This window comes from Rhinoraja longicauda, chromosome 26 (genome assembly GCF_053455715.1).
Source record: "Rhinoraja longicauda isolate Sanriku21f chromosome 26, sRhiLon1.1, whole genome shotgun sequence".
Lineage (NCBI taxonomy): Eukaryota > Metazoa > Chordata > Chondrichthyes > Rajiformes > Arhynchobatidae > Rhinoraja > Rhinoraja longicauda.
Window position 1 is genome coordinate 21613592 of NC_135978.1, and position 27333 is coordinate 21640924.

Sequence of the window (27333 nt, forward strand, 5' to 3'; positions counted from 1 at the left end):
AAGAGGTGTGGAGGAGGGGTGGGAGTTTCCTTCTCACCAGGTGCCGTCTTCTGTTTAGAAACAAGAGAGGATGGGGAACGCCGCCTTCGAAGACCACAGCGTGAACCTGAGAGGTTTGCCCCGTTCCGATAACGTTTACAGCCAGTGGCTGCAGATGCAGGTAATTCCGGATCCTCCCTCCGTCTTCTTGTTCCATCCCTGTTCAATGCACCACTAGCCCCCGCCCCCCCCCCCGCCCCTCCATCTCCCTCCCCTCAAACGGCGGCGGACCCTTACCCATAACGGGGCTCGCAATGTGGTGTCCGAGAGGCTGGAGTCCGTAAGGCGGGTGTCCGAGAGGCTGGAGTCCGGGTGAGCGAGCTGTACAAAGTGCTGGAGTAACTCAGCGGGACGGGCAGCATCTTTAGTTTAGAGATACAACGTAGAAACAGGCCATTCGGCTCACCCAGTCCGCGCCGACCCACCAACACGCTGGGGACAATTTAATTTTTTTACCGAAGCCAATTAACCTGCAAACCTCTGGGTCTTTGGAATCTGGGAGGAAACCGGAGCACCCGGAGACAACCCACGCGGTCACAGGGAGAATATACAAACTCCGTACAGACCGTGTCCATAGTCAGGGTCGAACCCGCGTCTCTGGTGCTGCAAGGCAGCAACTCCACCGCTGTGCCATCGTGCCTCTCCCCTCTGGATCCCTGCAAAACATGGAGCGGTGACGATTCGGGCCGGGAGCCTGGCAGTTCAGAGGCACATGGACACTCGTGGACAGGTCCCTGTCTCTGGCCGGGGACGGCATATCCAGCCCCATGGGGAATTCAGTGGAGCACCTGCCCGCGGCTTCCTCCTTTGCTACACTCACTCCCTCACTCACTCACTCCCTCATTCACTCCCTCACTCACTCACTCACTCACTCACTCACTCACTCACTCACTCACTCACTCACTCACTCACTCACTCACTCACTCACTCACTCACTCACTCACTCGCTCACTCACACTCACTCACTCACTCACTCACACTCACTCACTCACTCACTCCCAGTCCTTGGCCCTCTACACCAACACTGACCCCATCACCTCTGCCGATGCCCTCACTCCCCAATCACGTCCCCCACCCCAAGCCTCCCCAATCGCACCCCCCCAACCTGCCGAGACACCCCTTCTCCGCCCCCTCCATTTTGCCCAGTTCCATTATGGTAAAAGTGAACACAAATCATGAGAGGCACAGATAGGATAGACAACCCCTCCCCCTCATCCCAGTCCTCCTTGCCCTGTCCACCCCCACCCCGCTCATCCCAGTCCTCCTTGCCCTGTCCACCCCCCTCCTCATCCCAGTCCTCCTTGCCTTGCCCACCCCCCACCCTCCTCACGGTGGGCTCACTCTTCCCCAGGACTTGGACAGGCTGATGCGGAACGCTGAGGACCTGCACGTCTTCTGGGTCCACGTGGACTTCAAGCGGGTGGACGAGGCGGGCGAGTGCCAGCAGTGTGCGCTGAGCAAGTCGCTGGAGGTCATCTCCCTCGACCTCAGGGACCTCCTTGCGCAGCTCAGCTCTCAGGTACGGGGGACGGGTCAGCGACGGGTCAGGGACAGGCAGACGTGGGGGACGGGTCAGGGGACCGGTCAGGTACGTGTGGGGGGACTAGTTAGGCGACGGGTCAAGGGTGGGTCAAGGGACGAGGGGACTGGTCAGGAGATGGGTGAGGGGTCTGGTGAGGGATGGGTCAGGTAGAGTGGACCGGTCAGGTACGTGTGGGGGGACTAGTTAGGCGACGGGTCAAGGGTGGGTGAAGGGACATGGAGACCCGTCAGTAGATGGACGAGGGGTCTGATGAGGGACGGGGGCGGCTGAGGGGACAGGTCAGGGGATGGGCGAGGGGAGGGGTCAGGGACAAGGGAACAGGTCAGGTACGGTATTGATGTGCCCGGTATCTTTAAGTGGAAGACCGTAGCTTTCAGAAAGTGGCAACTACATGGCAAACATGTAGATGGAGTGATACAGTCTGCTCACCTTCATCGGTCAGGGCATTGAGTCAGGAAGTCTCTAGAAAACTTTGGTTAGGGCATTTCGACTATCGTGTCCAGTTCTGGGAACCCCATTACAGGAAGGACGTGGGGGCTTTGCTGAGGGTGCAGAAGGCATTGACAGAATGCTGCTTTGGATTAGAGGGTGTTAGCTATAAGGAGAGGTTGGACAAACGGATTGTTTTCTCTGGAACATCGAAGATTGAGGGGAGACCCGATAGAGGTTTATAAAATCATTAGACCATGTGGACCCGTTGGGCCCAAACATCTCCTGCATTGGTGAAGCACCCTCTCCTCCCCCACTCTCCCTCCCCCTCTCTCCCCTCCCCCTCTCCCTCCCTCCACTCCCCCCTCCCTCCACTCTCACCTCCCTCCCTCCCTCCATCCCCCCTTTTGCCTCCCCTTCCCCCCGCCCACTCCATCCCCCTCAACCCTCCCTCCTCCTCCCCCCCTCACCCTCCCTCCCTTCTCCCCCCCCTCACCCTCCCTCCCTCCTCCCCCCTCCCTCTCTGGGAGATAGATTTAAACTTTAAAATGTGAATAACTTTAAAAATATAAGATCGATGTCAATAAAACTACTTGCATTATCACTAAAGTGACAATGGTGAGTAAGGTGGGCCTAAAATTGTCGCGCTATCGTGTACCGTTTTGGCTGAAGTTCAGTCACAAACAAGATAACACACGAGGGTTTCAGTATATAGATGAGAGGCATAGATAGGGCAGACAGTCAAAGGCCCTTTCACAAGGTGGAAATGCCAAAGGCTAGAAGGTGGATCTTTATGGTGAAAGGGGCAAAAACCGTGATGTGGGGGGGGGGGGGGGGGGGGGGGGGGGGGGGGGGCAATTATGTTTACACAAAAAAAAGTGGTGGAGGCAGAATTGATAGAGGTGGTTTTAGAAAGGCGCATGGATACACAGGGTGCAGGGAGGTAGAGGAGATTAGTTTACTGTCATGTTCTGTTATGAAGCCCCTCTCCATCCCACCCTCCCCCTCTCCCTCCCACTCTCCCCTCCCCCCTCCGTCCCACCCTCCCCTCTCCCTCCCACCCTCCCGTCTCCCTCCCACCCTCCCGTCTCCCTCCCACCCTCCCGTCTCCCTCCCACCCCTCCCCTCCCCACACCCCCCCTCTTATCCTCCCCTCTCCTCACCCTCCCCCCTCTCCACCCTCCCCCTCACCCTTCCACCCGTCTCCCTCCTCATCCTCCACTTCCCTCTTCCTCCCACCCTGCCCTCTCCCTCCCCACCCTCCCCTCTCCTTCCCCACCCTCCCCTCCCCTAACCACCCTCCCCTCTCCCACTCTCCCTCCCCATCCTCCACTTCCCTCTTCCTCTCACCCTCCCCTCTCCCTCCCCTCCCCATCCTCCCCTCTCCTCCCCACCCTCCCCTCCCACTCTCCGCTCTGTAGCTGCCGCCGTTAAGCTGGAACCTTTGCCTTTGCAGATCGTCGGCCTGAAGAGCAGCCCCCCCGCGCCGGTGGACGTCAGCTTTCCCATCAGCTGCCCCAGCACCAACAAGTGGCTCAGCCATCTGCAGGCCTACATCATCTTCAGGGACCTGGAGACCTACCTGAACAAGGTGGTCCGAGACTTCACCCTCCTCACCGCCAAGTACCCGGGCTGAGTGCAGCTCTCTCGGGGTGCGGCTAAACACAACCTTTTGAACGGACTCTTCAATACTGTGCTGATGTTGACCATTGAGCCAAAAACCTGTGTCTTCGGACAATCCAAGGCTGCATTGAATTAAATGTGTTTTTCTTTACCATATCCTTGGTGTGTTTGGATATTCTCACCCACAGCCCGGCTACAAGCCTGGTACTCTAGTGAGGGGCCTTGTCCACTGTCCCCAAACCAGACTTGGTTCAGTTCGGTTCAGTTTAGTTTATTGTCGTCACGCGTACCGAGATAAAACGAAAAGTTTTTGTTGCGTGCTAAGCGGCCAGCGGAACGACAATACGTGATAATAATCGAGCCATTCGCGCTGTGTGGATACATGATAAGGGAATAACGTTTGGTGGAAGATAAAACCAGCAACGTCCGATCGAGGGTCGTCAATGAGGTAGATAGTAGTTCAGGTCTGCTCTCCGGTTGTGGTGGGATGGTTCAGTTGCCTGATAACAGCTGGGAAGAAACTGTCCCTGAATCTGGAGGTGTGCGTTTTCACACTTCTGTACCTTTTGCCTGATGGGAGAGGGGCGAAGAGGGAGTGGCCAGAGTGGGTACTTGGTTATGCTGCTGGCTTTACCTCGCACAAGGTTTGTAGGTTGATTGGGAGCAAGGAGCGGAGCGGAGAGCAGGGTGGGTGCGTGGGGCAACGGGCTCACCACAGACTGGGCAAGGACGAGACTGCAGGAAAGTCCGACTGAGAGTGAAACCCCCATAACCAAGACACTGAAACACAATCCAGTTTTAATCGAAATCAGATGAACAAACCCAGTTACATAACAATGTTAAACAGTGGCAGTGAAATAGAGGAAGTGGTGAAGACGTAGCTCCCAGCGGGAGGTCAGTCTGTCACTGGGCATTGGCTGGGCCCGGTACAGCAGGTACCCGGTACCTCACTGCCTCCACACCCTGGAGCACACTGACACACTGCCATCCGCACTAGGGCATGCACATACACACACACACACACACACACACACACACACACACACATATATATACACGCACACAGACACACACACACACACGCACACACACACAGACACACACACAGACACACACACACATACACACGCACACGCACATACATGCACACACAACCACACGCACATACATGCACTCACATGTACACACGCACCACGCACATACATGCACTCACATACACACAAACACAGACGCACGCACACACACACACACACACACACACACACACACACGCGCGCACAGACACAGACACACACGCGCACAGAGACACACAGACTCAGACACACGTAGACACACACCTACACATGCAAACACAGACACACACGTGCAGACACGTACAAAATCACACACGCACGTACAATTGCACGCACGGGCATTCACACTATTGCAGGCATGCACGCACAAGCACAGACTCTCACATACACACTCACATACACACTCACACACACACACATACTCACACACACTCACACACACACTCACACTCACACACACACTCACATACACACTCACACACACACACACACACACACACACACACACACACACACACACACACACATACACACACACACACTCACATACAGAGGCATTCGTGTTTCCAGTGGACGGGGCAACACTGTGTCCTTGTCGCAGACAGAGATCTTTTCTTAAACGACACAACGTGGAAACATGCCCTTTGGCCCATCGAGTCCACACCGCCCGTCGATCACACGTTCACACAAGTTCTATGATATCCCACTTTTGTATCTACTCGCCCACACGCTAGGGGCAATATACAGAGGACAGTTAACCTGCAGACATTGACGTCTTTCGGATGTGGGATAGACACAAAATGTTGGAGTAACTCAGCGGGACAGGCAGCGTCCCTGGAGAGGAGGAATGGGTGACGTTTCGGGTCGAGACGCGTTCTTGACCCCAAACGTCACCCATTCCTTCTCTCCAGAGTTAGGTTGGGAGGGGGTACGAGGAGGAGGGGTGTTAGGAGGAAGGTGTTAGGTGGGGGTAGAGGCGGGGGTTGGGGAGGGGGGTTGGGGGAGGGGGGTTTGGGAGGAGGGTGTTAGGTGGGGTGGGGGTGGTTAGGTTTTGGGGGGCCGGCCCCCCCTGGGCTATGACCCCCCCGGGACACGGACCGGGCTCCCCTCCGCCTGCCCCCACCGCCCCCAGCCCGGCCCCTCCCTCCACCACGGTGGCCACCAGCTTGCGGAGCACGGGGGTGGTGGGGGATGAGGGGCTTCTTGCTGAGGGTGCCGGAGGGCGATGAGGGGGGCCGGCCGCGGGCGAGGGAGAGCCCGGGGCCCGGGAGCCCCGCTCCGGCCTGGGGCTGCCACGCTGCCGCTGGAAGCTGCCGAAGCGCTTCAGCATTGCCTGCACCGTCCCGGTCACCACCCGTCGGCCGGGACCCGCGACCAGCCTCTGGCAGAGCCCCCGCACCCACCCGGGGTGGCTGCACCCGCGCCCTGCCCCACCCTCCCGGCGCTGGGGGAGGGAGACGGGACAGGGGAAGAGGAGGGGTCCGGACTCGAAGGGTCCTGGGGAGAGGAGGGGTCCCTGGAGGTGGAGGGGGTCCCGAGAGGAGAGGCTCTCCTGGGGAGAGGTGTCCCGGGGAGCAGAGGGGTCCCGGGGGGGTCGAGGGGTCCCGGGGGTTGGAGGGGTCCCGGGGGGTGGAGGTGTCCCGGGGGGTGGAGGGGTCCCGGGGGGGTGGAGGTGTCCCGGGGGGTGGAGGGGGTCCCGGGGGGTGGAGGGGTCCCGGGGGGTCGAGGGGGGTCTCGGCAGAGGGGAGCAGCCGGCTCAGTCTCCAGGACAGTTTCCTCTTCCTCGGGGGCTGCGCTGCCGGCTCTTCCCCACCGGCCGCCACCGACGCCCGGCGCTGCCCCGGGGTGAACTTGGTGCCCTCGGCGAAGGAGACGGACGGCCGCTTGGCTTTGGCGATGCTGGAGGTGCGGGGGATAGGCGCCGTGTCCCAGCCGTCCGCCGGCAGGTAGTTACAGCGGGAACTCAGCTCCTGGAAGCCGCCGCCCGCCGCGGGGGGGACACCGCCTTGTGAGAGGCAAAAGGCGAGGAGGGTCATATCCATCCCCTGCCCCACGCAATGCACCCACCCCATACCCACACCCCCTGCCCCCACCCCCAGCATGTCCCCGCCCCCCACCCCATACCCACACCCCTGCCCCCACCCCCAGCATGTCCCGCCCCCACCCCATACCCCACACCCCCTGCCCCCACCCCCAGCATGTCCCGCCCCCACCCCATACCCACACCCCCTGCCCCCACCCCCAGCATGTCCCGCCCCCACCCCATACCCACACCCCCTGCCCCCACCCCCCAGCATGTCCCGCACCCCACCCCCATACCCACACCCCTGCCCCCACCCCCAGCATGTCCCCGCCCCACCCCATACCCACACCCCCTGCCCCCACCCCCAGCATGTCCCGCTCCCACCCCATACCCACACCCCCTGCCCCCACCCCCAGCATGTCCCGCCCCCACCCCATACCCACACCCCCTGCCCCCACCCCAGCATGTCCCGCCCCCACCCCATACCCACACCCCCTGCCCCCACCCCCTGCCCCCACCCACAGCATTCTCCCGCCCCTCACCCCCCTACCCACACCCCCCTGCCCCACACACTGCATTGTCCCGCCTCTGCCCCTGCCCCCACCCTTAGCTCCCACCCTGGGTACAGTCCCTGAAGTTGCCAGGGAAAGGACGTGGGAGGAGGGAGGGTCTGGGGGGGAGGAGGCGAGGGCAGATGGAGTTAACGGGTGGGGGAGCTGAAGGAAGGGCATGGATTGGAGGGAGGGCATGGATTGGAGGGAGGGGAGGGAGGGAGGGAGGGAGGGAGGGAGAGAGAAGAGGGAGGGAGGTGAGAGGGCAGAGCGAGGAAGCGTGGGGAGGGAAAGGAGAGGAGTCAGGGGAGGGGAGAGGGAAGAGAGAGGGAGGGGTATGGCAGGAGAGGGGATGGGGATAGTGGGCTAGGGTACGGGGAATGAGAGGGGTTGGGGGGGGCGGGATAGGGCAGGGGAGGGGGATAAAGGGACACATTCGCTGAGTTTCGTGGTGGCCTTGTGAACTCCCGACCCGGCGCTCCCTCTTCCCACCCTTCCCCACCCCTCCCCACCTCACCCCCCACCTTCCCCACCCCTCCCCACCTCACCCCTCACCTTCCCCACCCCTCCCCACCTCACCCTCACCTTCCCCACCCCTCACCTTCCCCACCCCTCACCTTCCCCACCCCTCCCCACCTCACCCCTCACCTTCCCCACCCCTCACCTTCCCCACCCTCACCTTCCCCACCCCTCCCCACCTCACCCCCCACCTTCCCCACCCCCTCCCCACCTCACCCCCTCACCTTCCCCACCCTCCCCCACCTCACCCCTCACCTTCCCCACCCCTCCCCACCTCACCCCTCACCTTCCCCACCCCTCCCCACCCTCACCCCTCCCCACCTCACCCCTCACCTTCCCCACCCCTCCCCACCCTCACCCCTCACCTTCCCCCACCCCTCCCCACCTCACCCCTCACCTTCCCCACCCCTCCCCACCTCACCCCTCACCTTCCCCACCCCTCCCCACCTCACCCCTCACCTTCCCCACCCCTCCCCACCTCACCCCTCACCTTCCCCACCCCCCACCTTCCCCACCCCTCCCCACCTCACCGCTCACCTTCCCCACCCCCACCCGTCACCTTCCCCACCCCCACCCGTCACCTTCCCAACCCCCACCTTCCCCAACCCCCACCTTCCCCACCCCCACCCCTCACCTTCCCCACCCCCACCCGTCACCTTCCCCACCCCTCACCTTCCCCACCCCCACCCTCACCTTCCAGCGGAGGGGTGCAGTAGGCGGGCCCCTCGTCATCCGACTCGAAGGAGGAGAAGGTCGCAGAGTCCCAGGCGGCGGACGGGGAGTCGATGAAGCTGCAGTTGAAGCTGACGTCGGCATCGTGGTGCAGGACTGGAGGGGCGAGGCACCGTCACACTCACTCAGACACGCACGCCGTAGCCGGCCCTCTCGCTCCCCCACCCGCTCCCCATCCCCCTTCCCCTCTCACTACCCCTCCCCTCCCCTCTCAATCACCACCCCGCTCCCCCCCCTCTCACCCCCCTCCCCTCTCACCCCCTCCCCTCACCCCCTCCCCTCTCACCCCCCTCCCCTCTCACCCCCTCCCCTCTCACCCCCTCCCCTCTCACCCCCCCCTCCCCTCTCACCCCCCTCCACTCTCACCCCTCCCCTCTCACCCCCCTCCCCTCTCACCCCCTCCCCTCTCAATCACCACCCCGCTCCCCCCTCCCCTCTCACCCCCTCCCCCTCTCAATTACCACCCGCTCCCCCCCTCTCACCCCCTCCCCTCTCACCCCTCCCCTCTCACCCCCTCCCCAATCACCCCCCTCCCCTCTCACCCCCCTCCCCTCTCACCCCCTCCCCTCTCACTCACCACCCCGCTCCTCCCCTCCCCTCCCCTCTCACTCACCACCTCTCATCCCCCTCACTCCTCACCCCCTCCCCCTCTCACTCACCAAGCCAATATTGCCCATTCCCCGCCGGGATACATCATCTCACCCAATGTAACAGATACCAGGCCTTTCCATTTTGTGAATGATCACAAAGGTCTTCTCCACATATGCGCCCTGACCTGATTGTGTATTTCCAGGATTCTCTGCCTCATTTCAGATTGCCTTGTGAGGTGGAAGGAGGTCAAGGCTTTGCCATCTCTGAGAAATCTCCAGCCCCCCGTTGTGTCCGCTCCTCTCCAACCCTCTGTCACTTTTCCCTCCCCCCTGCCCCAAACTCTTTTTCAGTCAGTGAGTTGTGAATCTGTGAATTCTCTGCCTCAGAAGGTAGTGGAGGCCAATTCGCTGAATGCATTCAAGAGCGAGCTAGATAGAGCTCTTAAGGATAGCAGAGTCAGGGGGTATGGGGAGAAGGCAGGAACGGGGTACTGATTGAGAATGATCAGCCATGATCACATTGAATGGCGGTGCTGGCTCGAAGGGCCGAATGGCCTACTCCTGTACCTATTGATTCCATCGGCCTATCAACCCCTCCTCACCTGAATACACCACTGGTCCAATCACAGCCCAGGTTTCCCCAAACCTGTACCAACCCACCCAATGACGGGCAGGTGCGGCTCACCTGTGATTTTGGGCAGCTTCTGGTTGCCGAGGGAGAGGCAGGGGGCGGCGGTGCCCAGGTTTGCCAGCACCCCTCGCACGTGGTGCTTCATCCTGCCCAGCGGTGCCCGATCCTCGCCCACAACCCTGCACACACACACATGGGACAGTGTCTCAACATTTAATAGGAACCTGGTGGGTAACTTCTTCACGCAAAGGGTGGTGGGTGTATGGAGCGAGCTGCCAGAGGATCGGGTGGTGGGTGTATGGAGCGAGCTGCCAGAGGAGGTAGTTGGGGCAGAGACTATCGCAACATTAAAGAAACATTTAGACAGGTACGTGGACAGGAGGGATATGGGCCAAACGCAGGCAGGTGGCTGGAACATGTTGACCGGTGTGGGCAAGTTGGGCCAAAGGGTCTGTATCCACGCTGTCAGTCTCTATTACTCAATGCTGGGATACTTGCACCGTAGGGGGTAGGGGGGGGGAGGGGGAAGGGGAAATGATGGGAGGGTCTGTAGTAAAGGTCGGGATTAAGGGAGTGGCAAATAAAGGAACAACCAGTAAATGAAGAGTAGGATGTGTGTGGGAGTTGTACAAACAACAAGGGCCGAAGTGGGACGGCACAGGATGGGCAGTCGCTGGGTTACGACAGGCATCCGTTCATGAGAACTGTTTTGTTTTCTTTATCAAGCAGCTTTTATTCTGGACTCCGGGGCCTGAGCTGCAGGGAGAGGTTGGGCAGGCTGGGACTTTATAGAGCGCAGGAGGCTGAGATCTGGTCCTCTGGCGGTGTATAACATCATGAGGGGAATTGATAGGGTCTTTTTCCCAGAGTAGAACCAAGAACTAGAGGGCATAGGTTAAAGATTTAATGGGAACCTGAAGGTCACTTTTTTACTCATAGAGTTGTGTGTAAATGGAAAGACCAGGTCCAATAACAACATTTAAAGGACATTTGGGCAGGTACTTCAAGAAGAAAGGTTTAGGAAGTGGGCCAAACACAGGCAAATGGCTGAGATCAGCTTCGACTGGGCATCTTGCTCAGCATGGACAATCTGGGCCGAAGGGCCCTTTTCCGTGCTGTAATGACTCCGTCACTCTATTCCACAGTCACAATCGACATAACATAACAATAATTAGAACTGCAATTCTCTCAGTTTGCAAAAAAACAACCATCAATTGACTCGAATTTATGAGATGCCCGTTGGCGACACGGGCACGGTTTAAACCCAAAGAGGGGCAGGCGGAACCCTCGACTGCCCGCCGCCTGGACCCGTGAATGGCTCCATCTTGGCCAGGCCCTGGAACAAACCTGCATCTGATGACCAAAATGTAATTGACCGAAACAGCTCATTACCCAAATCATTTAGTTCAGAGATGCAGCGCCGAAAACCGGCCCTTCGGCCTGTGTCCGCACCGATCTCAACCCTATCCTACACACAACACCCCACCCACCAACACTATCCTACACACCAACTAGGGACAATTATAATTTTATTAAAGCCAATTAACCTCCGTTGGGAAACCGGAGCGCCTGGAGACAAACCCATGCATGTCACGGACAGAACGTGCAAACTCCGTACGGACCTGTTCCCGGCAGTCAGGATGGAACCCGGGTCTCTGGCGCCTGTTAGACAGCAAGTCTACCGCTGCGCCACCGTGCAAGTTGGAATTGGACAGAAACACCAGCCACCATCTCCAAAATTCAACAGATTCTTGGCCGCCCCCTGATGCCTGGCGCTGGAGCTTGACGGCGCCTTGTGTGCTGGTCAGAGAGCAGGATCTATTACCATCCAATTACCATCGCTCTGCTCCTTTCAATCTCCTTTACAGCGGCAATCTAGACATCTATATTCTGCACTCTGTATCTTCCCCTCTGATCAACCTAATTGTGTTGGAGCTTGTTTCGTTTGGTTTAGTTGAGAGATACCGCACAAACTAGTTCTATTTGTCCCACTTTCACATCCTACACACTAGGAGCAATTTACAGAAGCTCATTAACCCTACAAAACCGCATGTCTGTGGGATGTGGCTAGAAAACCAGAGCACCCGGAGGAAACCTGGAGAACGTACAAACTCCGTACAGACAGCACCTGAGGTCAGGATCGAACCCGGGTCTCGGGCGCTGTAAGGCAGCACCTGTGCCTGACTTGATTGTATTGATGTATCTTGTATACATTGTGTGTATTGCCTGATTGATGATAGAGCAAGTTTATCACTGTACCTCGGTGCACGTGACCACCATGATTGGTCCCACCCAGTCCGGCTTCCCGCAGCCTCCCCTCCACATCCACCACCTGCTCCCCCGTCTCCCCCCACGGTCACTACTCACCTGCCGGTGGACTCGTCCGAGTTACATCTACAGCAGCAGCAGAGAGCACAGAGGATGAGGAGGAGCAGGAGTAGAGGGAACAGCACGGCAGCAGTCACCACCCCAGCCTTGCCTGGGGCATGCGGGGGGAGAGAAGAGCAGAGTCCGTGATCAGCGCCCACACCGGGGAGAGTCAGAGACGGGACCCGGGGCCCGGGGGTGGCAGACCAGCGGGGGAAGGGGATGAATCTCGGCGCAGGGTTGGAGGTGGTCACTGGAGCGGGGAAGGGAGCGAGGGATGGTCGGGCTACTATGGAGGATTGGCCCTTCCTCCATATTTCATATTTATTTTCATATTAATTTCAGATACAGCGCGGAAACAGGCCATTTCGGCCCACCAAGTCCGCGCCGCCCAACGATCCCCGCACACTAACACTTTCCTACACCCACTAGGGACAATTTTAAATTACCAAGCCAATTAACCTACATACCTGTACGTCTTTGGAGTGTGGGAGGAAACCGAAGATCTCGGAGAAAACCCACGCAGGTCACGAGGAGAACGTACAAACTCCGTACAGTACAGTACCCGTAGTCAGGATCACCTGAGTCTCCGGCGCTGCATTCGCTGTAAGGCAGCAGAACTCTACCGCAGCGCCACCGTGCCTCACTCTCCCATTCACTCCCAGTTCCCTTTGTCGGGGTCAGTATCCGGGAGCAGAGTTCCTGTTGGGATTATCTCTCCGCCGGGACCCAGGTTCAGCACAGGCGCTTCCACACGGTCCCGCGGCCCGGTCCCTCACAGCAGGAGCAGGGTGAATCAACAGAGAGTTTCGCCACAGAGGCACCCCACCCCACCGCACCCCCACCCCACCGCACCCCCCACCGCACCCGCCCCCCCCACCCCACCCCACCCCACCCCCACCCCACCCCACCCCACCCCACCCCACCCCACCCCACCCCCACCACACCGCACCCCCACCGCACCGCCCCCCCACCCCACCCCACCCACCCCACCCCCCACCACACCGCACCCCCACCGCACCCCACCCCCACCCCACCCCACACCATCCCAACCCACACCCCCACCCCACCCACCCCCACCCCACCCCACCCCCACCCCACCCCACCCCACCCGCACCCCCCCACCCCACCGCACCACACCGCACACCCACCGCACCGCACCCCCACCCCACCCCCACCCCACCCCACCCGTAACCCCACCCCACCCCACCGCACCCCCACCCCACACCATCCCCACCGCACCCCCACCGCACCCCACCCAACCACACCCCACCCCTCCGCACCCCCACCGCACCCCACCCCCACACCATCCCCACCCCCACCGCACCCCCACCCCACCACACCATCCAACCCACACCCCCACCCCACCCCACCCCACCGCACCCCACCCCCACCGCACCCCCACCGCACCGCACCCCCACCCCACCCCCACCCCACCGCAACCCCACCCACCCCACCGCACCCCCACCCCACACCATCCCCACCGCACCCCCACCGCACCCCACCCCACCACACCCACCCCACCGCACCCCCACCCCACACCATCCCCACCCCCACCCCACTCCCACCGCACCCCCCACCACACCCCCTCCGCACCCCCCACCGCACCCCACCCCACACCATCCCCACCCCCACCGCACCCCAACCCCACCGCACCCCCACCCCACCCCCACCGCACCCTAGAATACCTGGAAGCGCCGGGATCTAATTCAATCCCAATCCGGTGCGGGATACAGGGGAGAGATGGGAGCACCTGGATCCATTCCAATTCCAATCCGAAGAGGGATTTGGGGAAGAGATGGGAGCACTGGGAACAATCCAATCCCAATCCCACGCGGGATAACTGGAAGCACTGGGATCCCGCCCAGACCCAATGTAATGTGGGATACGGGGGAGACCTGGGGACCAGGCCAGACCCAGCCTGGGATGGGATACCAGGAACCCAAGGGGCAGGACCATTCCCCTCGCGCAGCCTGGGATGGGATAGCAGGAACCCAAGGGGCAGGACATTCTCCCTCGCGCAGCCTGGGATGTGGACCCCTGTTCCCATTGCCGCACGGTCCGCCACTCACCGAGATGGCACCGCGTCCGGTGACATGATTGCAGGATGTTCCCCAGGCAGCCGCACGACGTCGAGCAGTTCACCCCGTGCGTTCCCGGCCCAGGCAGCTGGAATTACAGCTGGAAAAAAACAATAACAACAGGTTCGGGAAGCACCGGGAACAGGTGGGAAACTGGGCAGAGAATCAACCGACGGACAGCACAGCGAAAGGAACCGAGGAACTGGCGGGGGGCAGGGGGGGGGGGGGGAGGGGGAGAGGCCATTCAGCCCATCACACCTGCCCAACTAGACACAGAGACCAGGGCTAATCTGATCCTGGCCCTCGCTCTACCCTTTGACCAGTTCCCCTCCATTGGCTTGAAGGTCGGAGACAAAGGGTGGGGGTTAGAGATTGTTGTTCAGACTGGAGACTTGTATCAAGTAGTATGACTCAGGGATCAGTGCTGGGTCCGCAGCTGCTCATTATTTATATTAATGATCTGGATGAGAATGCAGGTGGTGTGGTTGGCAGATGACACCAAAACTGGTGGTATGGTGGACAGTGATCTATGATTACAATGATACCCTAATCACTTGGGCCAATGGGCAGAGGAATTCAGAGTAGTGAGATGGTGCGTTTTGAAAAGACAAGCCAGGGCCAGACCCACGCAGTAATTGAATAATTTTGTAACTTTGTCGGCGCCCTTTCTTCTTTACATACTGGTGTACTGTGTGCAAAACAAAGAATGTCATTGTACCAGGTACACGTAACGATGAAGTGTCAATCAATCAAATTAAGTGGTCGGTTAACACCCTGGGGCATGTCATGTAACAGAGAGGCCGAGGGGTGAAGTGAGGACGCAGGTGGATGGGGGTGGTGAGGAAGGTGTTTGGCACGCTGGCCTTCATCAGTCAGGGGACTGAGTACCGGAGTTAGGACGCTACCTTACAACCGTATAAGACGTTGGTGTGGCCACATTCAGAGTACAGGAACCTCACATTTTAACCCTGCTAGATTTACAACGCGCTTGTCTAATTTCTGCGAAAGATTAATTTATAGGCTCCTATTTTTGGAATAACACATTCAAATGAAAGCCTGGCAAACTTGCAAGTCAGCTTTCAAAGTTATCGTGCAAGACATCTTCTGTTTTGCATAACAGAAAGAAAACGCAAATGCTTGCCTGCAAGTCATTAGGCGACACGTGTCTGCCTTTGGGACATGTTTCTCCAGTCACGGAGCACAAACGGGTAATATTCTCAGATTTATGCTTTGACAGGTAGCATCAGGCATTTCAGGTAAAGCATTGTACAGATGGGGGGGACAGCTTTATAATGTTGTGCAATGTGATTCACCCTCACTTTTGTCACTTGCCAGAGATATGGCATCGCCAATGTTGACTTTCCGAGCTTTCGGATCTACGCCCTGGTTTTCAAGCCCGTCACCCCCGTGTAAAACACCAGCTGCCCGGACTGTGTCAGTTATGGTCGCCTGCTACAGGAAGGATATCATGAAACTGGAAAGTTTGCAAAATAGATTTACGAAATTGTTACTGGGTCTGGAGGTTTGTGTTATAAGGAGAGGCTGGATTTCCCCCCTGAAGTGTAGAAGGTCGAGGGGCGACTTGAAAGAGGTTTATAAAATCGTGAAGATAGACAGTGTAAATTTAGGGGGCTCAGGTTTCACATGAGAAGGGAATGGTTTTAAAGGGACCTGGAGAGCAGGTATCTTTACACAGAGGGTGGTGGAGGTGTGGAATGAGCTGCCAGAGGCAGGGACAGGTACAGACATGACAGTGAAAGGACACTTGGACAGGTACATGCACAGGAAAGGGTTGGAGAGATACGCGGCAGGTTCAGGTATGTGGTACTAGCTCAGATACGCAACTTGGTTGGTATGGACAGAGTGGGCCGAAGGGCCTGTTTCCTTGCTGTTTAACTCTATGACTCCTCAGCCCACAGTGTTGACAGAAATGTTGTGCAGTTACAGAGGGAATGTCCGTCACGCACTGATGGGCATGGGGAGTGGGTGCCAGATGTGTGTACCTGCCCTATGATGGACCACTCACCTGTCCCAGGTATACCCATGGTACGTGGGGAGTGGGTGCCAGGTGTGTGTACCTGCCCTATGATGGACCACTCACCTCTTCCAGGTATACCCATGGTACGTGGGGAGTGGGTGCCAGGTGTGTGTACCTGCCCTATGATGGACCACTCACCTGCCCCAGGTATACCCATGGTACGTGGGGAGTGGGTGCCAGATGTGTGTACCTGCCTTGTGACGGACCACTCACCTGCCCCAGGTATACCCATGGTACGTGGGGAGTGGGTGCCAGGTGTGTGTACCTGCCCTATGATGGACCACTCACCTGCCCCAGGTATACCCATGGTACGTGGGGAGTGGGTGCCAGGTGTGTGTACCTGCCCTGTGATGGGCCACTCACCTGCCCCAGATATACCCATGGTACGTGGGGAGTGGGTGCCAGTGTGTGTACCTGCCCTGTGATGGACCACTCACCTGTCCCCAGTATATCCCACGTCGCAGACACACTCCCCCGTCACACGATGGCATGTTCCATGGTAGCAGTCGGCGCAGTGCGATCGGCAGCCTGTCCCATATGTTCCAGACACGCAGGGGGTGTCGCATCTGGCAACAACAAGACCGGGCACAGTGTGAACAAACGCGGCGCTGATCCCAACTACCGCCCCTCCCACAGACCTGCACACCCCCCCCCCCCCCCACGGGGGTAGCACTGGGCACAGTACTGTGGGAGGGGCGGTGAGGGAGCGCCGCGCTGTGGGAGGGGCGGTGAGGGAGCGCCGCGCTATGGGGAGGGTAGGGGAGGGGAGGGGTGGGGAGAGGAAGGGAGGGGAGGGGAGGGTAGGGGAGGGGAGGGGTGGGGTGGGGGGGGGGGGGGGGTGCTGACGTACCTGGGACCGGTCCAGCCCGGGTTACAGGAGACACAGTGACCGGTGCGATGGTGACAAGGTGCCCCGTTCCCACACCTGGGGCATTGCAGGGTGCAGCCGCCTCCATGGGACCCAGCGGCGCAGAGCTGGTCGCAGCGATTCCCCTTCCAGCCCCCCTCACACAGAATGCAGGAGCCGTTGACCGGTGAGCAGGGATGCCCTTCCTTACAGTGGCCACACCTGGGGTAGACATACCGCAATTATGGGGTAGACATACATGTGGGGTAGACATACATGTGGGGTAGACATACATGTGGGGTAGACGTACCACAGTTATGGGGTAGACATACATGTGGGGTAGACATACATGTGGGGTAGACTTACATGTGGGGTAAACATACATGTGGGGTAGACATACATGTGGGGTAGACATACCGCACTTATGGGGTAGACTTACATGTGGGGTAGACATACATGTGGGGTAGACTTACATGTGGGGTAGACATACATGTGTGGTAGACATACATATGGGGTAGACATACCACAGTTACCGCCGCCCTACCCCCGCACATCCCCTCAACCCAATCCCAATATTCCCTCCACAGACGCTGCCTGACCAACCGAGGTTTCGGTTGGTTTCGACTTTAGAGAAACAGGCCCTTCGGTCCAAGGCGGCCATCCAGCGCCCATTGACACTAGTTTAGTTTCGAGATACAGCGCGGAAACAGGCTCTTCGGCCCACCGAGTCCCCGCCGACCAGGGATTCCAGCAGATTAACACCATCCTACACACACTAGGGACAATTTACATTTATACCAAGCCAACAAACCTTCAAACCTCTACATCTTTGGAATGTGGGAGAAAACCCACGCGGTCACGGGGAGAACGTGCAAACTCCGTATGGACAGCACCCGTAGTCGGGATCGAACCCGGGACTCTGTAATACAGCAACGCTATCGTTGTGCCACCAATCTAGTTACGTTTTGAAGTATCTCCTGTCTATGAATACCATCCATCTGCCTGACAGGGACTATTTGACTGAAACTACGTTGAAGTAAGGGTGCACTGACCTTTCAGTAGCAAATGTATTGGCCAAAATTGTAAAGAAAAGTTGAAACGTTGAGGGGAGAACGTACAAACTACGTACGGGTAGCACCCGTAGAACTGGATCTCTGGCGCTGCAAGCGCTGTAAGGCAGCAACTCTACCGCTGCGCAACCGATTCTTTTTAGTTCCATTTTCTATATTAGTTCCATAGAGGAGAAATATACGATCCCACTTTCTCATTCATTGCCTACACACTAGAGTCAATTTCACAGAGGCCAATTGATCTCAAACCCGCACCTCTTCCGGGTGTAGGAGGAAAGCCGGAGCACCCGAAAGAAACTCATGCAAATTATCTTCGAAGATGTTCAGTAGAAAGCTATCGACTAGGCCCCTCGCGGTAGGCTGGTCCAGAAGATTGAGACACGGGAGATCCACATTGAAAATCTCCATGGCCATAAAAGGGAAGTTAGTTATAGAGAGGTGTTGGTCACACCAGTTGTTTGTGAGATATATCAAAACTAAGGACGAAAAATGTAGGTAGGTTGACTACGAAGCTTACAGATGACAAGAAATTTGTCGGATTTGTGGATAGTGAGGAATGTTGTCAAGGGAAACAGCAGAATATAGATCCGTTGGAAAAGTAGGTGGAAAAACGGGAGATGGAATTTAACCATGAAGTTGTTGCACTTGGAGAGATGAATTGTAAGGAAGGGTAAAGTGTACAATAAATGGCCGCATGTACAAAGGGAAATTGGGATTCAAGTCTGTAGTTCTCTGAAAATGGCAACACATGAGGATAGGGGTGATAATGAAAACACGACATGGTCAGAGGATTAAATATAAAAATAGAGAACTCAGGGTGCAGTTGTAAAAACAAAGGCCACATTTGGAGTATTGCGTACAGTTATGATCACCCCATTAACAAGAAGGATGTGGAGACGGTGGCCACGAGGTTTGCCAGTACGCTGCCTGCATTTGATGGTATTAATTACGAGAGGTTGGATAAACTTGGATTGTGGGAGGGCCGGGGAGGGAGCGCCGCGCTGTGGGACGGGCGGGGAGGGAGCGCCGCGCTGTAGGATGGGCGGGGAGGGAGAGCCGCGCTGTGGGATGGGCGGGGAGGGAGCGCCGCGCTGTGGGGTGGGCGGGGAGGGAGCGCCGCGCTCTGGGATGGGCGGGGAGAGAGCGAGGGCGAGGATTGCTTTCTCCGGCACACCGGTGCTCGAGGGAGACTTGATAGATGTACTGTTGATAAAAGTATGAGTGGGAGAGATCGGGTTGAGAGTCAGAACCTTTTTTTCCCTTAGGTGAAAATGTCAAAGACGAGAGGGAATAGCTTTAAGGTGAGACAGACAAAGTTTAAAGGAGATGTGGGCAAGTTTTTCTCACCTAGTGAGTGGTGGGTGCCTGGAAAGCGCTGTCAGTGGTGGTGGTGGAGGCAAATACGATAGTGGTGTTTAAGAGGCCTTTAGGCAGGCACATGTATATACAGGCAATTGAGATGCAGAAGGTAAGCTACTGGAAGAACGCATTGGGTCAAGCTGCATCTGTGAAGCCACAGGGATGGTTGACATTCAAGATGTCCACCATCCCTCTACCTCCGCAGATGCTGCCCGGCCCAGGCTTCCTCCAGCTGTTTACAGGCAACAGCAACGATTCAGACTGCACATTCCCTCCCCGTATAAAATCATGAGAGGAATAGATCGAGTAGATGCACAGAGTCTCTTGCCCAGAGTAGGGGGATCGAGGACCAGAGGACATAGGTTCAAGTTGAAGGGGGAAAGATTTAATAGGAATCTGAACGGTAACTTTTTCACATAAAGGGTGGTGGGTGTATGGAACAAGCTGCCAGAGGAGGTAGGTGAGGCTGGGACTATCCCAACGTTTGAGAAACAGTCAGACAGGTACATGGATAGGGCAGGTTTGGACGGATAGGGATCAAACGCAGCCAGGTTGGACTAATGTAGCTGGGACATGTTGGCCGTTGTGGGCAAGTTGGGCCGAAGGGCCTGTTTCCACACCGTTAGACTATGACTCTAAGAGGGTTTCCTGAAACAGTGTGTGGATAGTCCAAATAGAGGAGGGGACATACTTGTCATTGTGTTGAGAAACAAGCCTGGCCTGGCCGCTCTGTGCAGCATCTGCAGTGTACAACGGCAGAGGCCTGCAGTTTACAACGGCAGAGGCCTGCAGTGTACAACGGCAGAGGCCTGCAGTGTACAACGGCAGAGGCCTGCAGTTTACAACGGCAGAGGCCTGCAGTTTACAACGGCAGAGGCCTGCAGTGTACAACGGCAGAGGCCTGCAGTTTACAACGGCAGAGGCCTGCAGTGTACAACGGTCTGCGCAGTGGACATGCATCGCGGGCGGCCGCTGTCCATACCTGTTCCTGCAGTCTTGGCCGTAGAGGCCGGCAGCGCATGTCTCGCTGCAAATGCGGCCCTGGTAGCCAGGGAGACAGGTGCAGAGGCCGGTGCGGGGGTGGCACTGTCCATGGTGGCAGAGGCATCTCTGGTTACACAGGGCGCCCCACCAGCCCTGGTCACACTGGCACTCGCCAAAGCGCTGTGTGCAGGGCGAGGGGCCGCATAAACAGGGGATGTTGCACCTCTTGCCCCAATAGCCAGAGGAGCAGTTGCAGTGGCCGGTCCTCGGGTCACACAGCGAGTAGGTCAGGTGGCATTGACAGAACTTGGAGCAGTCGGCGCTCCACCAGCCCGCCTCGCAGTGGCACTGCCCCGTCCTGGTATCGCAGCGGCCCCGCACACACCCACACTTGCGGCCGCAGCCCGGGCCCCAGCGGTCCGGGTTACAGGTGCACCGCCCCGACTCGGCGCCACATTTGCCGTGGGGGTAACACGGGCACGACTCACGGCAGTCCGGGCCCCAGAACTGGTCCGGGCAGCCTGCGGGTACAACACACAGCCTGGTGAGCACAGTCTGCCTGGGCAACACGTTAAACACTGCCCGGACCGTCACACTCACACTCACACACACTCACTCACACTCACACACTCACACCGCCCGGACCGCCACACACACACACACACACACACACACACACACACACTCACTCACACACACTCACACTCACACACTCACACCGCCCGGACCGCCACACACACTCACTCATTCACACACTCACTCACTCTCACACTCTCTCACACACACACTCACTCTCACACTCTCACACACACACGCACTGCACGGACCGTCACGCGCGCACACGCACACACACTCTCACCCACACACACATGTGGGGTGGGGTGGGGGTGGGGTGTGGGTGGAGTGGGTCGGGGTGGGGTAGGTGTGGGATGGGGTGGGGGTGTAGTGGGGTGGGGGTGGGGGTGGGGTTGGGCTTCAGCATCTGAGTCCTGGACCCTAATGTGGGGTGGGGGGATCACGGAGCAGCAAGAGGCTGGAAACGGAGGGTCCAAACCGCGGGGGAAGGGCAGGGGAGCAAGGAAGATGGGGGGGGGGGGCAGGAATTATAAAGTTGAGTTGGCATCAGATGTGAGGCAGTTGGGGCAGCAGGAGTGGGGTGTGTGGGGAATGGAGGGGAAAGGTGGAGTGGGAGAGGGAGAGGGAGTGGGAGTGGGAGAGGGAGTGGGAGTGGGGGTGGGGGTGGGGGTGGGGGTGGGGGTGGGGGTGGGGGTGGGGGTGGGGGTGGGGGTGGGGGTGGGGGTGGGTGGGGGGAGTGGGGGTGGGGGTGGGGTTGGGGGTGGGGGTGGGGTGGGTGTTGAGAGATAGGGAAGTGTGAGGTGAGGGATGGGAGTGGGGGTGGGAGTGGGGGTGGGAGTGGGAGTGGGGGTGGGGGTGGGAGTGGGAGTGGGAGTGGGAGTGGGAGTGGGAGTGGGGTGGGAGTGGGAGTGGGAGTGGGGGTGGGAGTGGGGGTGGAGAAGTGTGAGGTGGGACAGACTGGGGTCACACCGGGCAATGGTGACCAGTGGTACTTACGGGTCACGCAGTTGGCTCCAAAGTATCCGTGTGGACATCGGCACTCGCCGGGCCGGACACACATCTCTCCCGTCCGGCAGCTCCCCGCCCCGGCACACACCGCTGGGGGAGAGAGGTACACCGCCATCACACCGGGTCATAGACGTCTGCACCACTCACCGAGCAAGGGGAACAGTAACTTCACCGTCCCTCCCACAGCGCGGCGCTCCCTCACCGCCCCTCCCACAGCGCGGCGCTCCCTCACCGCCCCTCCCACAGTAAACACCTACCGATGCTGCAGGAGTTCCCCTGCTGTCTCCATCCCGCACAACAGCTCAGCAACAGATCAGCGCTAGGAGACAAGCAAAGCACAATGAATGTCGACATGAGGCCATTCGGCCCTACTCTCTCTCCCCGGCCCTGCTCTCTCTCCCCAGCTCTGCTCTCTCTCCCCGGCCCTGCACCTATCCATTCGAGGAATGTCTGAGACCCTTGTGATCAGGTTGTGCATCCACAGACGAGGGCCGTTACCAAGGTGCCGAGGATTATAATCTCTAGGTGGTAGGTTTTGATAATTATATGCTATGTCGATCTGTTATCTGACTAGCACTAACCAATATAGTGCTTTACACCCTCTGGTGAAGATGCAACCAAACGGACTGGTCAGTGATACTCAGCGTGGGGTTGTGCATGGGAAATAGCATCTCACAAATTTGATTGAGACATTTGAAGAGATGACCAAGAGGTTTGGGGAGGGCAGTGTGGTTGACCTCATCTACCTGGACAAGGTCCAGATGGCTGGTCCAGAAGGTTCGATCACATGGGATGCTTCATGGTTTGACGGTAGGAGCAAGAGGGTGGTAGTGGAGGGGTGTTCTTCAGATTGGAGGCCAGTGACCAGTGACCAGTGACCAGTGACCAGTGACCAGTGACCAGTGACCAGTGACCAGTGACCAGTGACCAGTGACCTGCTGGAGAGATTGGTGCTGGGGTTTTTATTATTTGTCATTTATATTAACGATTTAGATCAATGGTTGCTTTATAGCCACATTTACGAGGTACAGTGAAATACATTTTTTGCATGCAGATCATCAAGGCATTCCCCGTACAAAGCACAATCCTCAGCACAGAATGTACAGCACTGGCCACTGTCCATTTGCAAGAGGCACCCTTTGGACGCCATTTATGGCTAGTAAGTTTGCAATGACATCAAACTTAATGGTACAGTGAGCAATGAAGAAGGTTGTCTAAGGTTACAACAGAACCGTGATCAAATGGGATGGGCAAGGGAATGGCAGATGGAATTTAACTCTGGCAACTGTGAAGTGCTGCATTCTCGGGAAGTTATACCAAGCCAGGACATACACATTGAAGAAGGGTCTCGACCTGAAACGTGAGTCTGAAGAAGGGTCTCGACCCAAAACGACACCCATTCCGTCTCTCAGAGATGCTGCCTGGCCCGCTGAGTTACTCCAGCTTTTTTTGTGTCATACACACTGAATGGCAGGCCCTGTGGAATGTTATTGAATAATGAGATGCTGGGATACAATGTAAGTGAAAGTGGCCACACAGGGAGACAGAGTGGTGAAGAAGGCACAAGGTATCTCTGCTTTCATTGTCTTCCCTTGGAGTTGGGTGGCCATGTTACACTTGTACAAATCATTAGCTGGGCTGCACTTTGAGCATTGTGTGAAGCTCTGGTCACCACACTGCAGGGAGGATATGATTAAACTAGAGAATGCAGAAAAGATTCTCAAGAGCGTTCCTGGCACTGAAGGCCTCGAGTTATACGGGGAGATTGGATAGGCTGGGACTGTTTCTCTGGAGTGAAGGGGGCTGTGGGGGTAACCTTTTCAAAGTTTATAAAATAAGAAGGGGCATAGATAGGGTCGTTATCCGAGGTAGGGGAGTCTAAAACTCGAGGGTATACATTTAAAATGAGAAGGGAGATGTTTAAAAGAGAGGTGAGGAATGGTGGGACGAGCTGCCAGAAGTGGTGGTAGATGCGGGTACAATTACAATGTATGGAAGACATTTGTACAAGTATGTGGATAGGCCAGGTTTAGAGGATCTTAGGCCAAACATGGGCAAATGGGATTACAGTGGTTGGCATGGATTAGTTGGGCCAAAGGGCCTATTCCATGCTGCATGACCCTAAGACTCAATGTCAGAATCCACATCTTTCAACAATTAAACTGCTGCCGCGTGGTACTCAGTTTCTTACCATCGCTTCCCCCCGTTTAGTTTAGTTTAGTTTAGAGAACTAGGCCCTAAACTAGGCCCTGAGGCCCACCAGGCCCATGCCAAACAGCAATCCCTGTTCACTAGCACTATCCTGCACACAAGGGATAATTTACAATTTACAGAAGCCAATTAACCTACAAACCTGCCTGTCTTTGGAGTGTGGGAGGAGACCTGAGCACCCAAAGAAAACCCACATGGTCACAGGGAAAACATGAAAACTCCGTGCAGACAGCGCCTGTGGTCAGGATCGAACCCGGGACTCTGGCGCTATGAGGCAGCAGCTCTACCGCTGCGCCACTGTGCAGCCCTTGTTTCTTGAGTGAAGAACAAACTGATGAAGATACTCAGCAGGCAGGCAGCATCTGTGGCGGCAGTGGGATAGTCAACGTTTCGGGATGAGACCCTGCATCAGGACGATAGTTGACCATCCCTCTGCCGACACAGATGCTGCCTGACCGGCTGAGTTTGCCAGTTGCTCCATATTCCAGTGTCCGCCCACAGTTTATGTAGAGACAAGCTGATGTTGGGGATGAGAGTTCAGCACCATTCACCCCGTTCAATGGGAAACAAACATCCCTAGACAAGGACCAACATTATGGGCCTGCATCGGGAGTCATGGCAGTGGGATCCCACTGTGCTGGGGAGAGAGAACACACAGCAGACAGGCAGAGGCAGGTACACCAAGACACACACAGAACGCAGAACTGTACAGCAATGGAACAGGCCCTTCAGCCCACAATATCTGTGCCGAACATGATCTCAAGTTAAACTAATCTCCTGTGCTAGCACAAAGACTTTAGAGATACAGCAGCAAATAGGCCCTTTGGCCCACCTAGTCTGTGCCGATCGGCGATCAACCCGTAACTAGCACTATCCTACACACTGGGGACAATTTACAATTTACAGAAGCCACTTGACCTACTAACATGTACACAGAGTATGAGGAAAGGGCAGGAACGGGGTACTGATTATGAATGATCAGCCATGATCACATTGAATGGGGGTGCTGTCTCGAAGGGGCGAATGGCCTACTCCTGCACCTATTGTCTATTGTCTTTGGAATGTGGGGGGAAATCAGAGCACCTGGAGAAAACCCACTTGGTTACGGGGAGAACGTACAAACTCAGTGCAGACGGCACAAGTAGTCAGTATCGAATCCGGGTCTCTGGCGCTGTAAGGCAGCAACTCAAGCGCTGTGCCACTATACTGCACATAAATACATATCCATATCCACATGATCCACATCCCTCCATTCCCTGCTTGTCCACGTGCCTCTCCAAACGCCTCATAAACACCACTATCATATCTAACTCCACCACCACCACCCCTGGCAGTACGTTCCAGGAACCCACCACTCTATGAGTAAAAAACATGTTCCATACATCTCATTTATACTTTGTCCCTCCTACGATCAAGCCACACCGTCTCGTCGTTGACATTTCCACCCTGGGGGAAGAGTGCCTTCCATTTGTGCCGCCCACAATTTGAAAACACTTCAATCAGTTCTCCCCTCAGCCTCAGACTCTCCAGAGAAAGCACTCCAAGTTTGTCCAGTCTCTCCGTAGAGCTGATACCCTGTCGATGCCTCTCATAGTTTTACATACCTCTCCCAGCAGAGGAAAGGCAGAGATTGATCAGGGCAGATTCAGCGGCGCAGCGGGAGGGAGGGAGGGGGTCACCGAGACACAGGACACAAGCAGGTGATGGATTACCTTGCTGAACGACAGACGTTGGCCCCTTCAGGGTCGAGCGGTGGAAGGATGGAGCTGAACGCCAGCGGCCACAGACTGAGCAGAAGGAAGAGGGTGCCCATGTCAGGAGGGTGAGAGCCTGGGCATGGGACTCCCGGCCTGGACTAGCCGGCTCCGTCCCCCCTACCCTGTGCTACTGCCAACAGCAGCAGGCTCGGTACTGTCCCTCTGACTGGCTCTGATCCGGATGTCACAGCCTTGCTTCCTTGCCGGAATTTAGACTTTTTTCTCAGGAAGTTGGTGGGGGCGGGGAGGCAGTTCCTGCTATTCAGTTCCTCAGGAACAAAGGGAATCGACGGTGGAGAGCAGATGTTTGTGTTGGAGGGATGGTTCTAATGGAGGGACAATCCACAGACAATTCTGCGGTCACCCCGCACTGAGCAAGGCCATTCAGCCCATCCACTCCTGCTGCTGCCCATGTGAATGACGTAAGGAATTGTGGAAATATGGAGTCAGTCGCCATGGGGCGCTCCATCACTGCCCCTCCCACAGCGCGGCGCTCCCTCCCTGCCCCTCCCACAGCGCGGCAATCCCTCACCGCCCTTCCCATGGGTCAGTTCTGTGCAACTTACCCTGGTCGCCAGGCCTGCCCTCCGTGCTTCAGTACCTGGCATCTTGACCACTCTGTGCCACTCTGGGTGGGGTTGGCTCTCCTCTGCTGATGCTGGCAATAGAGAGCTCTCCTTGAAGCAGGATCCTGAGCAGAACCAGTCTGTGTCCATCTCTTTAATACAGGTGAGGGTGTTGTCTCAGTCTCTGGTATGGGGTCCATAGGCAGATAGAGTCTAGTTGTTATCAGGCAACTGAATCATCCTACCACAACCAGAGAGCAGTCCTGAACTACTATCTACCTCCTTGGTGACCCTCGGACTATCCTTGATCGGACTTTGCTGGCTTTACCTTGCACTAAACGTTATTCCCTGATCATGTATCTATACACTGTAAATGGCTCGATTGTAATCATGGATTGTCATTCTGTTGACTGGATAGTACAGTTAACTTCCTAAAGCAATCTCATTATCTGTTAACTCCCCACATTCCCATCAACTCTGCGGCCCACCTATTCCAGGGGTAGTTTACAGCAGCCTTGAGACAACCAACCTGCACATTCCTGGGAAGTGGGGGGAAACGGGGCACCCAGGGGAAGCCCATACCGGCAGAGGAGAAGATGCAAACTCCACACAATCCAGTCCTTCAGCCCACCGAGTCCGCACCATCCAGCGATCACCTGTACACAGGTTCACTATTATACACGTGGGACAACTTACCTATTAACCTACAAACCAAA

The 27333-nt window shown here is 57.2% G+C and overlaps 2 protein-coding genes across 2 annotated transcripts; one reads left to right on the top strand and one right to left on the bottom strand.

The window, feature by feature from the left end:
• The first annotated feature begins 70 nt into the window (after window positions 1–70).
• Window positions 71–3647, top strand: LOC144606364 (uncharacterized). Its single transcript, XM_078422392.1, has 3 exons — window positions 71–160; window positions 1391–1558; window positions 3468–3647. The coding sequence occupies exons 1-3, from the start codon at window positions 71–73 to the stop codon at window positions 3645–3647; spliced, it is 438 nt and encodes a 145-aa protein (XP_078278518.1).
• A 696-nt stretch (window positions 3648–4343) lies between these two features.
• On the bottom strand, window positions 4344–26162 carry scarf1 (scavenger receptor class F, member 1). The gene is given in 14 exon segments (XM_078422393.1): window positions 4344–4414; window positions 5806–6434; window positions 6436–6712; window positions 8494–8628; window positions 9808–9932; window positions 12121–12232; window positions 15521–15653; window positions 16528–16579; window positions 16677–16805; window positions 17090–17308; window positions 20498–21020; window positions 22072–22173; window positions 22341–22402; window positions 26007–26162. Coding segments are annotated over 14 exon segments (2670 nt in total). The 5' UTR covers window positions 26108–26162.
• Window positions 26163–27333: the final 1171 nt, after the last annotated feature.